At 40.4% G+C, this 12,441-nt stretch overlaps 1 protein-coding gene across 1 annotated transcript; it reads left to right on the plus strand.

Moving 5' to 3' along the window:
• The first annotated feature begins 481 nt into the window (after window positions 1-481).
• On the plus strand, window positions 482-7,575 carry ggt5a (gamma-glutamyltransferase 5a). Its single transcript, XM_062417971.1, has 12 exons — window positions 482-654; window positions 1,084-1,211; window positions 1,322-1,417; window positions 2,591-2,777; window positions 2,858-3,018; window positions 3,246-3,392; window positions 3,661-3,791; window positions 5,149-5,333; window positions 5,577-5,668; window positions 6,945-7,051; window positions 7,233-7,343; window positions 7,429-7,575. Exons 1-12 carry the CDS (start codon window positions 482-484, stop codon window positions 7,573-7,575), a joined length of 1,665 nt encoding a protein of 554 aa, XP_062273955.1.
• The last annotated feature ends 4,866 nt before the right edge of the window (window positions 7,576-12,441 follow it).

Below are 12,441 nucleotides of genomic sequence, written 5' to 3' on the forward strand. Positions count from 1 at the left end.
GAACTGATGTAAACTGACCCCTTTCCCAGACAGTAGCGTAATCACTCCTGGAAATTCTTATTATTGTTTGTGTGCCTTTGTCTGTTGAGTCAAAGATCTGCGTGATACAAACATGTACAAGCACGTTTTTGTCGTCATGTGGCCCTTAGTTCCTTGTAAATTCTTGACAATTCCATGACTATTCACCCCCTCAGTCTGTCATCTGTCACCTGTCACGTGTCACCTGTATTTTGTGAGTTGGCGAGTGGCAGATCTCAAACATGTATTTCATAGGAAACCTCCTCAGGCATGACTCGACAGCTGTTGTACAAGTTTTTTCCTCCACCGCTTGCGCTTCAGGCGGGGGTGGAGCCACATTCTCCAGCACGCCCCTTCTGATGGGGGTCAACTGGGCTCCCAGTTATCCAGTCAGTCAACTTATTTCAGAAGAGATATCCTCAGATGAAAGTTTAATGATCCCATCGGAGGTCTAGTATCAGCCATGGCAAGGTCAAAGGCGAAGGTGTACACTTGTTGCGCACTGATGCTGCTCTGTTTGGTTGCTATAATTGTGTGCGGTGCTCTATTGGTGAAAACTGCACCCAAGTGTCCCGAAGACACTTTCTCAAGCGCTGCAGTGGCCGCAGACTCTGGGACATGTTCAGATATTGGAAGGTGAGTGGCATTTGATCTTTTCCTTTGACTACACAAATATCTCCATTTGCTCTGGATAATAGGCTTATGTGATTATTACGGTAGGGAAACTTCACATTACGCACAATACAGACTTAGAAGCAGTCTTTTTTGCACTAACTAAAACTCTCTTAGTGGTTACACTACACAATACTATTCATATTTTAATCGTAAAGAACTCAGTAGTAAATGACAACTCAAATTCTAACAAATATGGTTGCTTAGATACTGGTTTTAACACTGTTAAACACTTAATGAGGCTAATTTCAATAAAACATTCCATAAACAAGGAAATTGGCATAAGACCAGCATATGCAAAACATCTATTTATGCCATTTACCTGCTTGGCAGGCGCAGGCATCATGAGGAAAATAGATAGACATGGACAGTGATGAGTGTGAAATCTTTCAGCAACATCCTTCAAAGAGGGGGCTCAGCAGTAGATGGCGCCATTGCTGCGCTGCTTTGCACCTCCGTCATGAACCCGCAGAGTATGGGCATCGGAGGGGGGTCCATATTCACAGTGATGGACAGCTCTGGTAACAGCCACATACATTCATTTATTCAGCTCTCTTATACAGCAGAACTAACGAGTGTCCTGCATGCTGGAAAGACAAAGTTGATTGGTGATATCTCCTCTTTTCAAAAGGCAAAGTCAAAATCATCAACTCCAGAGAGACCGTGCCCAAGAAGTTTAAATCTGACCTGCTCAAGTCATGCCCCAAGACGTTCCAGCTGGTGTCAGGTACTGCCATATTAGGTCATCACCTATATAGACAAATTAGTTCCTGTTCCTGATTCTTTGTAATTGAATCATTTCTTGTGTTTCTTGCTCTGTCTGTTGCATAAAGTGTTAGGGTTACTAGGTTATGATTCTGCATTATCATGCAGGAAGAAGGTAAGGCTATATATTTTTCTCTTCACTTAAGACATTCTCATAAGACCTCTGACCTTTGAGGAATTCAGTCTAGTTCAAGACCGAAGAATGTTATTTACCACATAAGAACACAAAGTTGATAGATTTATTCGCCGGTCGTTTTTCCATGTATATTGCTGCATATACTATCAGCCCTTTCTTGGACATTCACATGTCTTTGTTTCTTCATTGTTGATGTTCCAATGCAGTAAATGGGTGAGTGTATACACACGCTGGGGGCCTCATAGAAAGTGGTCATACTGTAAGCTGCTCTCCTCAGAGCCAAGACCACATACAGTGAAAAAGCAGACCTAAACCAACCATTAATCTTATTGCAACATGTTCTTGTTTCTGTAAGGCTATAAATAGACAGCAACAGGAGAGTACTATCTTTAACTCATATAATCAAAATGTTATCTGTCTGGAAAAACCTTTGCATATTCTACAATGTCAGTCAAATAAACATATGAACACAGCAAAGCTAAACACATATGTAATGACTGATAAAGTACTGGCCCATGAATACAATTCTATTCAAATTGAAAATATCTTTATCATTACATACTTATTGTGATACGTTATGTTGGTAGAGGTAGCAATACGGTAAAGTCAAAATACTCCAGAGAAAAGTACATCCTACATTGAAAACCCCAATTAACTATAGAAGTATTATCACCTAAATGTACTTTAAGCATCAAAAGTAAAAAATACTCCTGCAGAAATAGGGCACTCTGATTGAATTACTATCATACATTATATTATCAGTAGACTGTAATAATATTCATATAGTAATATCAGTAATAAACAGTAGACACTTTTTTTGTAAAAGGTCATAAACCAAACAGGTTGGGAGCCACTGGTTTAATCTTGAACAATATGTAAAGAAAGAAAAAAGTACAATATTTATCCCTTATATGCACCTCAAAACTGTACTTACATTCAGAACATGGGTAAATATAGTTAGTTTCTTTCCACCACTGACCTACCTGTCTATCCCTCCAGGTAGCCAATGGATTGGGGTCCCGGGAGAAATTCGAGGTTATGAACAGGCACACAGGCTGTACGGGAAGTTGCCCTGGAACACCCTCTTCGAGCCGACCATCAAGCTCGCCAGAGAAGGGTTCCCTATACCTCAAATCCAAGGGCGATACATCCCGTATATTGATACAAACGTGACTCAGCCACTGCGGTACGAATGAAACCCACAAAAAAAACAAGGCATGTCTGCATATGCGTTATTTTTATTGTCCTTTGTATAATGTCCTCTAGTAAGCTGTATTCAGATAAGAACGGGAACTTGCTGAAGACTGGTGATATCGTGAAATTCGAGAAACTGGCCGACACGTTGGAGAAAATTGCAAATCAAGGGGCAGATGCTTTCTACACTGGGGAAATAGCAGAAGATTTAATCCGTGACATACAGGAGGCAGGTATTGTCTCACGAGTTTCATCATGCTCTCTTTTCCAACCATTTTATGTCCCTGCCTGGCACAATGATCTAATTACAAAAGAACAAATCAATTCAGTCTGTAAAGCACTGCAGTGATCACTCACATGCTCCAGCGTGAGCTGCCTGGATCCATTAAAAGTCTTGATTATGTGGAGCTAAAATGCATTCTGCTCAGTTTTGCTTAGTAGAACCATTTGTTTGTTTTAGGAGGAACACTCACGATGCAGGACCTGGAATCGTTCAGAGTTACAGTGACTGATGCGTGGGTTGTTCCTTTGGGAGACTACCAGATGTACATACCCCCACCCCCTGCAGGAGGCACCATCCTCAGCCTCATCCTTAACATCATGAAAGGTTCCTGTTGTACACAGTCTGCAGAGCTGCTGCTCTTCCAAGCTTTCAAATCACATTCTGATGCTTGTTAGCTGTGTTGCTTTTGCATTTGTTGAGCAGATCCATCCCAAATGAATGCTATAGGTGGTTGTTGCATATGAGTTGTTTACTTAAAAAAGGAGACTGAGTGTTGGTGTGAGTGTATGCATCATGAATCCAGATCAATCTCTGAAAGTGGAGCACACTAAGAATGGAACATTTAAAAACTGAGCAAATGTTTTATTTACAGGATACGACCTGAATTCGGCATCTCTCACAGGTGAACAAAAGGCGCTGGCTTATCACCGCTATGTTGAAGCTTTTAAGTTTGCCAATGGACTAAAGAAACACATCCGAGATCCACAGTTCAGCTCAAGTGAAGTAAGTTTTAGTAAATGTTTCAGTGAATACTCCGACTGTATATCAGCAACAATCAAAGGATAGTTTTTAGTTTCAACAGTGCACTGAATTAATAAATACATTTGTGCATATTTTACATATGCTATAATTGTATATATTGTCATTATTTTTAAGTAATTAAGGTAGTTGGCTTATAACAGTCACTACCAATCAATTAAGACACTAAAATACTATTGCAGTGGTTAAACAATCATCAAATATGGACAAAAATGTGTTACAATACATTGCAAACAAAGTACTTTGTCTTCTGTTCAAAGCTCTATAAATAAATAAGCCACACAAAAGATTCCCCTCAAGTTTTTGTGTGACCATTCATCCAGAAAAACTCATTAAAAATTAAGGATATTTTACTAAATAGTGTAGCCATTAAATCATCATATAATTAGCAATAAAACATCAGTCTCATCTAAATCATGAAGCAAACAGAGTCATTTCTCTCCAGCGAGAGCAGTAAACCTGCCTGTTTCTATAGCTAATGGTAATGTACCTGAAAATAACTGCACGCTTTGACTTTTGGATAAATTCTGCTCCACACTGCGGTTGTTATTCATCATGCAATATGCTCTTCATTTCGGTTCATACAAAACATCAACAGACCATCTTTCTTTGTACATCAGGTACAGGTTTGCAGTGAGTATATGAATATTACACTGTAATCAATTTTGAAAAATAAAAGGAGAGTCAATCATACAAAACAAGGACATCACCTCACTAATCCAGTGGTGTCCATGCTCATTTCCAGTCGAATCAGCTCACATTTATGTCTGACTTTTGGAGTTTCCCTTTCCATATTCCCACTAATACTACTGTATGTTGTTACTGTAAAAAGTTGCCAGCGGTATTAATTGTTTATGATGCTTTTGTCAGAGGTCAGTAAATGGTTTGACTACAAGAATAGTAACTTTGAGGAAAGGTTTATGCATCTTCTCATTTTTTTACTGTCATATTTATGCTTTTGATGCTGTTGTGACCCCTCAGTTGCTGTCAATTAAACCTGGACTGATATTCTGAGATCTTCACGTTCAAATAAATGCATTATGTTACTGGACTGGACTGCAGCTATTACAGTACCCTCAAATTCTTTTTCATTGTCATATAAGTCATGCTATTCAAATAAAGAAGAGGTGCAATATTTGAAACAAATCAGAGAAAAAAGGGCGTTTGAGATGCATATAAAAAGTAGGTTAAGGCCTGGGATTGAAAGGGTTAAAATGTTTCCTAGGTAACTAGAAAAATGAAACGTTATTTTTGCTTTACCTTTCATATTTGTTTTTCTTTGATGCATGTTTTATTTTGAAGCGCTTTGTTCTTCTTACAGATGGTAAAGAATTTCACAGAAGAGAGCTTTGCCAGCCACATCAGGAGCTTGATCAGCAGTGACAAGACTCACGATCCCCAGTATTACAACATCACCCCATACCTAGACAGCATGGGCACCACACACGTGTCTGTGCTGGCAGACGACGGATCCGCTGTGTCTGTCACCAGCACCATCAACCACATGTCAGTACGCTCGGTTTTACTTCACAGTGAGAAACATACCATTTATTGGTATGAGAGTAGACGACTGAAAACAAGATTTAAGAGGTTATGGAAGAAGTTTTTTTTGAGAAGAAGCAACAAAAGCATAGATTAAAGAAGCTGTTATATGTGTTATTTCTCCATTTACCCAGTTTATAACCAAGTGCATTGGTGTTAGAAGTATTAAAATTAAGATTCAGGTCATTTGATGTATTTTCCTCACAGATTTGGCTCAAAAGTCATGTCTCAGAGAACTGGAGTCATCCTCAACAATGAGCTGTCTGACTTCTGTGGAAGAGCTGAAATCATCTCTCCTGGTAATCACAACTCAATGTATTGTATATTATTGTAAATTGTATTATTGTATACAATGCATATTTTCTGTTTTCATTTAACAATCTTTAGATACAGGTAATGGTATGGCTATGTCTTTTCTTTCTTTCTTCATGTAACTTCCTGATTTAATCAGGGCTGCTGATTCACATTCATTAATATACAGTATGTATTGATGGCCAGGAGGAAGTAGCTACATGGGAGGGGAGAACTGCATCCATTTTATATGTTTTGTACACCCTCTCATTCCTGCTGGTGTTGCAAGTTGCAAGTTGCAAGTTGTCCACTGCTACAGAGTTAAATACCTTTACTTTAATAGTATGTGCTGCAGGAAGGGAGAGAACACAGCTGGTTAACTATATCTGAAACCTCAGAATTTACATTCTCTATTTGTAGTGGTACTGTGGGTGGATATCAAACAAAGATTGTACAGTGTTCCCTCCTATGTCATGTTTGAGTTTATTGACTTCTTCCTATCCATGCTAGAGCATTGCTGTGGATGGTTTTTACAGTTAGGACTGCCGTCACATTTTGTATGCATGGTCCCAGTGGATGAACTCTACTGACTTTGGTACTTTTGCTCTGGTGCCACCTTGAAGTTGACATTTTTGTTACTTTTATGAAATGCTTGCATGACTATTGGATGGTTTGCCATGAAGTCTGGTATGGTCAACGTTAGGCTTGTTTCACATCTGCATTTTAGCATTGTCACTGTCAGCATGTTAGCATCCTGATTTTAGCATTTTTGCTCAAAGCACAACTGTGCTGAAATACAACTTCAAAGAGCTGCTAGCATGGCTGCAGACTTGTAGTCTTGTTTCTGATAGCATATGAGCTCTTGAAAAGTAGATCCTTAGTTTAGTAATGTTTCAGTTCAAAAATGATGAAAAACCACTTCTATACTGTTCAAGCACAATTGGTATAAAATCAATAACTTTGATTTTGATTTATTAGTGTGGCCCTTTATTGAGTGTTTGGCATTCATATTTTAAATTGGGGGATGAATATAATATAGAGAATATGAAACACATGTACCTTCAGTGCTCACTACTGTATGATGTCAGCTGTTGAACAAAGGTAAAGGTACGTGCCAGTTTTGAACGAATGCTCTTCACCCTCCGATGCACAGCTGCTGTTCAGAGCATTCAGAAGTGCTCAGCTGATTGCATTTATAATAATTCTCTACTTGTTCCTCTCACACTGATGAGTCTGAATGCTAGTCGTCTATCCTGTCAGTCAAAGCTTTTGTCTTGTTCGTAGGGGAGCAGCCTCCCTCCTCCATGACTCCCGCTGTGCTGAAGTCTCAGACGAAGACGTTGGTGATTGGATCGACCGGAGGGAGTATGATCACGACTGGGATGGCCTCAGTACGTGTCCATGGCAATCACACTAAGTGCCATTAAGATAAATTGCTGCAGACTAATGCCCTCACTGTTGTCATAGCAAGTGCTGTCTTTGTGAGTGTCTACCATGTGTGCCGTAATCCATTCTGTAATCATCACTTTCCCATCTGGCAGATTGCAGCGTATTGTTCTGTTTCTCTTCCAGGCACTCATGAACCACCTTTGGTTTGGGAAGAGCCTGAAGGAGGCAATCGCTTCTCCGATTGTTTTTGTTGACTCTGAAAACGCATTGAAGTTTGAACCTAACTTTGATGAGGTAAATCACTGCATCATGCATTTCTTTGGTGAAGCAACACATCTTACTGTATCCCACCTGAGTCTTCTCTCCTCTTTACCTTCAGAATGTAATCAAGGCTCTGGAAGATCTGGGACACACACGTGGACAAGCGAGGCATTTCTACAACGTGGTCAACGCTGTGGAGAAGGAGGATGGCTGTATCTGTGCTGTGTCTGATACCAGGAAAATGGGCAAAGCAGCTGGATACTGAGACCAGGAGTTGGTGACATTGGTTCCACAGGATGACCTGAAGGTTACTGAGGTCTTTCTGCAGCCTGAAAACCAGATAACATGCAACCGATCATGTTTGTTCTGCTGGAAAATGATTGAACAAGACACTGAATAACAGGCCTCTTCTTCTCAACACATGTAGCTGTTAAATGTGTGGCCTCTGAACAGAGCTGCCTGTAATGGTGACATGATGGATTTTACAGTTCAAGAGGAAACAACTGCTCCTTTCTGTGACTGTATCTGACCTCCTGTGACCCTTTTGTTCAGCTTGTTTGTACACTTTTTTTTTTTTTTTAATCTCTCAAGCCATATCTTTCTGTTGTGAAATGGGGGACAATGCATTCCTTTTCTCACATCATGTGACTTGATAGTGTATTTACCTTAATATGTGATAGCAGGCTATTTCACAGTCTCGTTAAGTTAATAACTTTGTTTTTATTTGGTATTATCTGGCATTCATACTCTCAGTACTGGAATTCTTCTTTCACCTTTAGTATATGAGCTCTTTTAGCACTGATTAATAAATATACAGTGAGTGAAATACGTATTATATTTATAATACACAAATAAAATATATCCTTATTTTAACATGCTTTATCTGCTACGACAAATGTTCAGGCATATTAAAACCTCCTAAAAGTTTACCGGATGCAAATCTCTAATAAATGTGTTAACTCCTTTAAAGAGCAATAATCAAAAATTGGCCAATACTAGTTTAGTTTTTGAAATACGACTTATGGATTTCACAATATGTGCCATCCTTGAATAGTATTTACATTTACTGAATTTAACACAATAAAAGTTATGACAGTTCTTTAAATGGACTTCATATGTTTTTCTGTATGTGCAAAGTTCAGAAAACTGGATTAAAGGACAGGTTCACAATTTTTTTGGTATTTTCTTAAAAAATAATAAATAAAACAAAACAATTGCTAGGTGCTCAATTCAACAATGAAATTTTTTTCTGACCATAATTATTCCTCTTGTTCATATATTGGACATTAGAAGGTTCACACAATGTAAGTGCGTGGGCACAAAAAATGTACAAGCCACCTTCTGTGCAAAAATGTATTAACGTTTATTTAAAACTAATATGAAGCTTCAGCCATACATATTAGTCCACCAAGTAGATATCTTTTAATGTTACAGTCTTAAGTATAGTGTTACTATACCTCCATTGCAGCTCAACAGGGAAACGCTGTCTGAGGAAACACAAAGAAGGAATTTGATGCTAAAAAGACTGTAAATGTGGCAGATATCCACTTGATATGACTAACTCAGACTGCTGAATTATTAATGACTGTGCACACACTGTAGATTTTGTCCTCCATCACTTACATTGAAAGGGGATCTTTTGATAGACAGTTGTTAAAATCAACAGTGAAGAACCCAAACACTGGACACACACTCAAGAGTTGGAGTGAATAAGAAAAGGTTTAATGACTGAGCTCTCAGGGAGTGAAGGTGGATAGAGATGAGGATGTCAGCAGGTGAAGGCAGAGGGGCAGAGAGAAGCTGGTGTCTGGTGAAGCAAGGATGAAGACAGTGATGATTGACTGGATGAGCGGTCAACAGGCAGAGAGGTGAGCAGGAAAACAGGTAGGCATGCAGTGATCCTGTGGCAAAGGGAGGCAAGGTTAGTTCAGTGAACAGAGTGATATGAGAAACTAAATTTTGAATGCACGATTCAAAGACTTGATATACAACAACAGCTGAAACAACAATTTGGCAATGAGTGGATGAAGACGCTGGGTTGATATACTGCTGAGTAGATGAGTTGATGGATTGCAGGTGTGCGTATCGGAGCAGGTGTGTGGGCTGGACAGCAATCAGGGAGCTGGAGGAGTGAGAGGAGCGCCACTCCCACATCAAGGATTCACACACAGAGAGAGAGAGAGAGAGAGAGAGACAGAGAGACAGGAGAGTACAGGAGAGACAGGGTAAAAGGGATGCAAAGAAACACGAGGGATACATTTAAGAATGCATAAATAGTTAGTTAATAATAATAACAAAAGATAGAAATACAAAAAATAAATCAGTCCTGATTGCAATCTATGATAAAGCAAACAATAATGGCAAGTGTTTTTGTCAGGATGCACCAAAGTGTCACTCAGACAGTCGATCCCTTCACTTCTTTTGAAATCAACTGTGCAAATCTACGCCTGTGTGTCATAATGTATTCAGAACAATCTGCATGACTTTTCTGTGCTGTATTTCATGAATTATTTTTCAGTTTTGTGGCAGAGCATGCAGCAGCTGGAGCAAGATAATCAGATCAAACAGTGACTCATACAAACAGGAGAGCAGTTTCCTGAGTTAGAGTCTCCAAAGAAATATGAGGTGCTTGATGTGTCTGCTCGCTGGCCTTCCTGGGAAATAGTTTGAATTTACTTAGTAGTATTGCAAAGTAATTGATTTTTTTGGATTATTTTTACTCAAAACCTGGGGAAATAAACCAATACTGAAAAGAAAAGGTCAGATAATAAGATCCTGGTGATTTTCAGGGTGGGCTCTGTTGCCCTGTCACATGGTATTTGGACCTCGGGGGGTGTGACAGTCACACTGTGCCCTGACCTTATAGGAGCCACCTGTTGCAAATGCCACATTACCATGTCTGGCAGCAGGAACAAAAGGTTGCCAGGAGAGGATCATGGGTAGGGCCTCATGCGATGACCACCCTGCCTTTGCCTGGAAAACGTCGGCAGCTCAGGCGTTTCCCTGACAGCACAGAGCGGCACAGATGATCCTCTGGCTCTGCAACAACCGCAGCGCTCAAACAACCGATTCCAAACGGCACAATGATTTTCTTATTGCCCTATTTGTGGACTAATCTGCATAACTAAATCCTTTGTTTGTTTGCGCGAGCAGCTGCAGGTTCTGCTCGTGACCCAGATGTAGCTCCCGTTCCCCCCGCACAAGACAAATCCAGACGTCAGTTCTTTGTTTGGATTGGTTCTTTTATTGGCAGTCAGTGTTTGGCATGAGACAAATACACAGAGGCTACAACAAGGAAGAGTTAGACGTTGACACACGAAACAGAAACTACGAACCAGGTGTACAGTGCTCTCCCTCATTCAGATCAAACATTCAACATAAGAAAGTGTCCGCTCTGATTGTATTCCCCACGATGAGCTTACATTTGCAGAGCAATTTTCTGTTTGATTGTATAATCCCATCAGCCCCTTTGTTTACTGTCCAATTGTTTCAGCTTATAGCAGGAGGTCACTGCGCTCAGTTTCATAGTCATTAGAGCCATTATTATAATTACAGTTAGAGTCGGACTAAAGACAAAACACCAAAACAATAACACAAATCATTACAGCAGTAATTAGACATCTTACAGTTACAAACACATATAAACACACAACAGTTATATCAATAATATATCAGGTGATGCAGGTATGTTTTTAATGATTCTTCAAAGAATCATGAGCCATTTGGTCATCATTTCACCTTAAAGAGGTATGCTGTCAGCTTCTGCTTTGTAAATATTTATGATTGAATTCATATTTAAAAACAATGTACACAGAGTATGCTATATGGAGAAACTCAAGTATAAAAGAATAGTGCCTTAAAGTGCATTGCAGTGTTACGGTCAGTCTAACTAAATCGTTATGTGCTACTGCAAAGGACGTGACCGCTCATAGTCAGTCAGACTATAACCAATATTTAACAGTCATGGCTGTGTCTCATAACAAACACAGGGCCACTGGAGTACAGTGTCGATGAATGTGAACGACAACATATCTGTACAGACACACAGCAGTAGGAAGGGCAGTTTGGGCGCTGCTCAGACTCAGCGGCCCATATTAACAGTTGGCTGTAGTGTCATAAATGCACTGAAACACTGTGATGATGACTACAACAGTTCAATAATTACAAAGAGGTGAATATCAGCATATAGGCAAGTACAAAAACAATCAGTGACAGCTATCCATTGTTGAGTCCTACCTGTTGTCTTCTAAGATTGCTTTGTTCACCAAAAGTGCACAAAAATAGCCCGTGGAAACACAACAGAGCCATGTTTTGTGTCCTCATTTACATCTACACAAGGGCTGCGTGGGTATTCACAAGTGGACATTTGGAAAGGGGGGGAAAACGCAAAAAGTCTTGACCTAGCAGTTTTGCCGGCGTCACGTGACGGGTCGTCGGCTGTATAGTCTGTTGAACTTGTGTCATAGCTTTTGTTGAGAGATTAACAGAGAACACACAATGTGGAGCTAGGCCCTGCCTGCCAGAGATAGTCTCAGTCCTGGTAGAGAACCCAGAGGGACCCACTGTTTCTAAACTAACTCTACTTCCACTTCAGCTACCGCCGGGATGCTGCTCCTCCATCCAACCAACTGATCTAAATCTCCTTGGGATTGGCTCCTCAGCTGCCACTATCAGAGAGAGAGAGAGAGAGAGAGAGGGATAGCGAGGGAGAGAGAGAGTGAGAGATAGAGAGAGAGAGACAGAGAGATAGATAGCGATAGAGAGAGAGATAGGGGGAGAGAGAGAGAGAGAGAGAGAGACAGAGAGAGAGAGCACACCGGTTCATTAACTCTTCCAGCCCCCCTCCAATGAAACCGCACCTTGTTCCCAAGAGCACCATCCACCAACACAGTAAGTCCGCCATTGCGACCGTCACTTCACTGTCATCTTGTGTGGGGTTAACTCAGAGATGGTTAGGAATAGCTTGGTAGCCGTGTCGGGACGAGAATTTCACAATGTGGGCACTGGTCTCCCCCGTGCCTCAAAGGGTGACTGGGCTCGTGGTGTGAGGACGGGAGGGCGAAGGAAGTAACGGAGTGCTGTGGGACGACATTTCAACCACAGTCGAAGAGCCTCAGAGCAAAACTCCCCA

Source organism: Scomber scombrus, chromosome 4, assembly GCF_963691925.1.
Source record: "Scomber scombrus chromosome 4, fScoSco1.1, whole genome shotgun sequence".
NCBI lineage: Eukaryota > Metazoa > Chordata > Actinopteri > Scombriformes > Scombridae > Scomber > Scomber scombrus.

Excerpts from the sequence above, each read along its gene's own strand:
- ggt5a (XM_062417971.1), top strand. The coding sequence starts at position 482 with ATGGCAAGGTCAAAGGCGAAGGTGTACACTTGTTGCGCACTGATGCTG. Across the intron at positions 3,393-3,660 it reads CATCCTTAACATCATGAAAG|GATACGACCTGAATTCGGCA; the intron begins GTTCCTGTTGTA and ends TTTTATTTACAG. Across the intron at positions 7,344-7,428 it reads TTGAACCTAACTTTGATGAG|AATGTAATCAAGGCTCTGGA; the intron begins GTAAATCACTGC and ends CTTTACCTTCAG.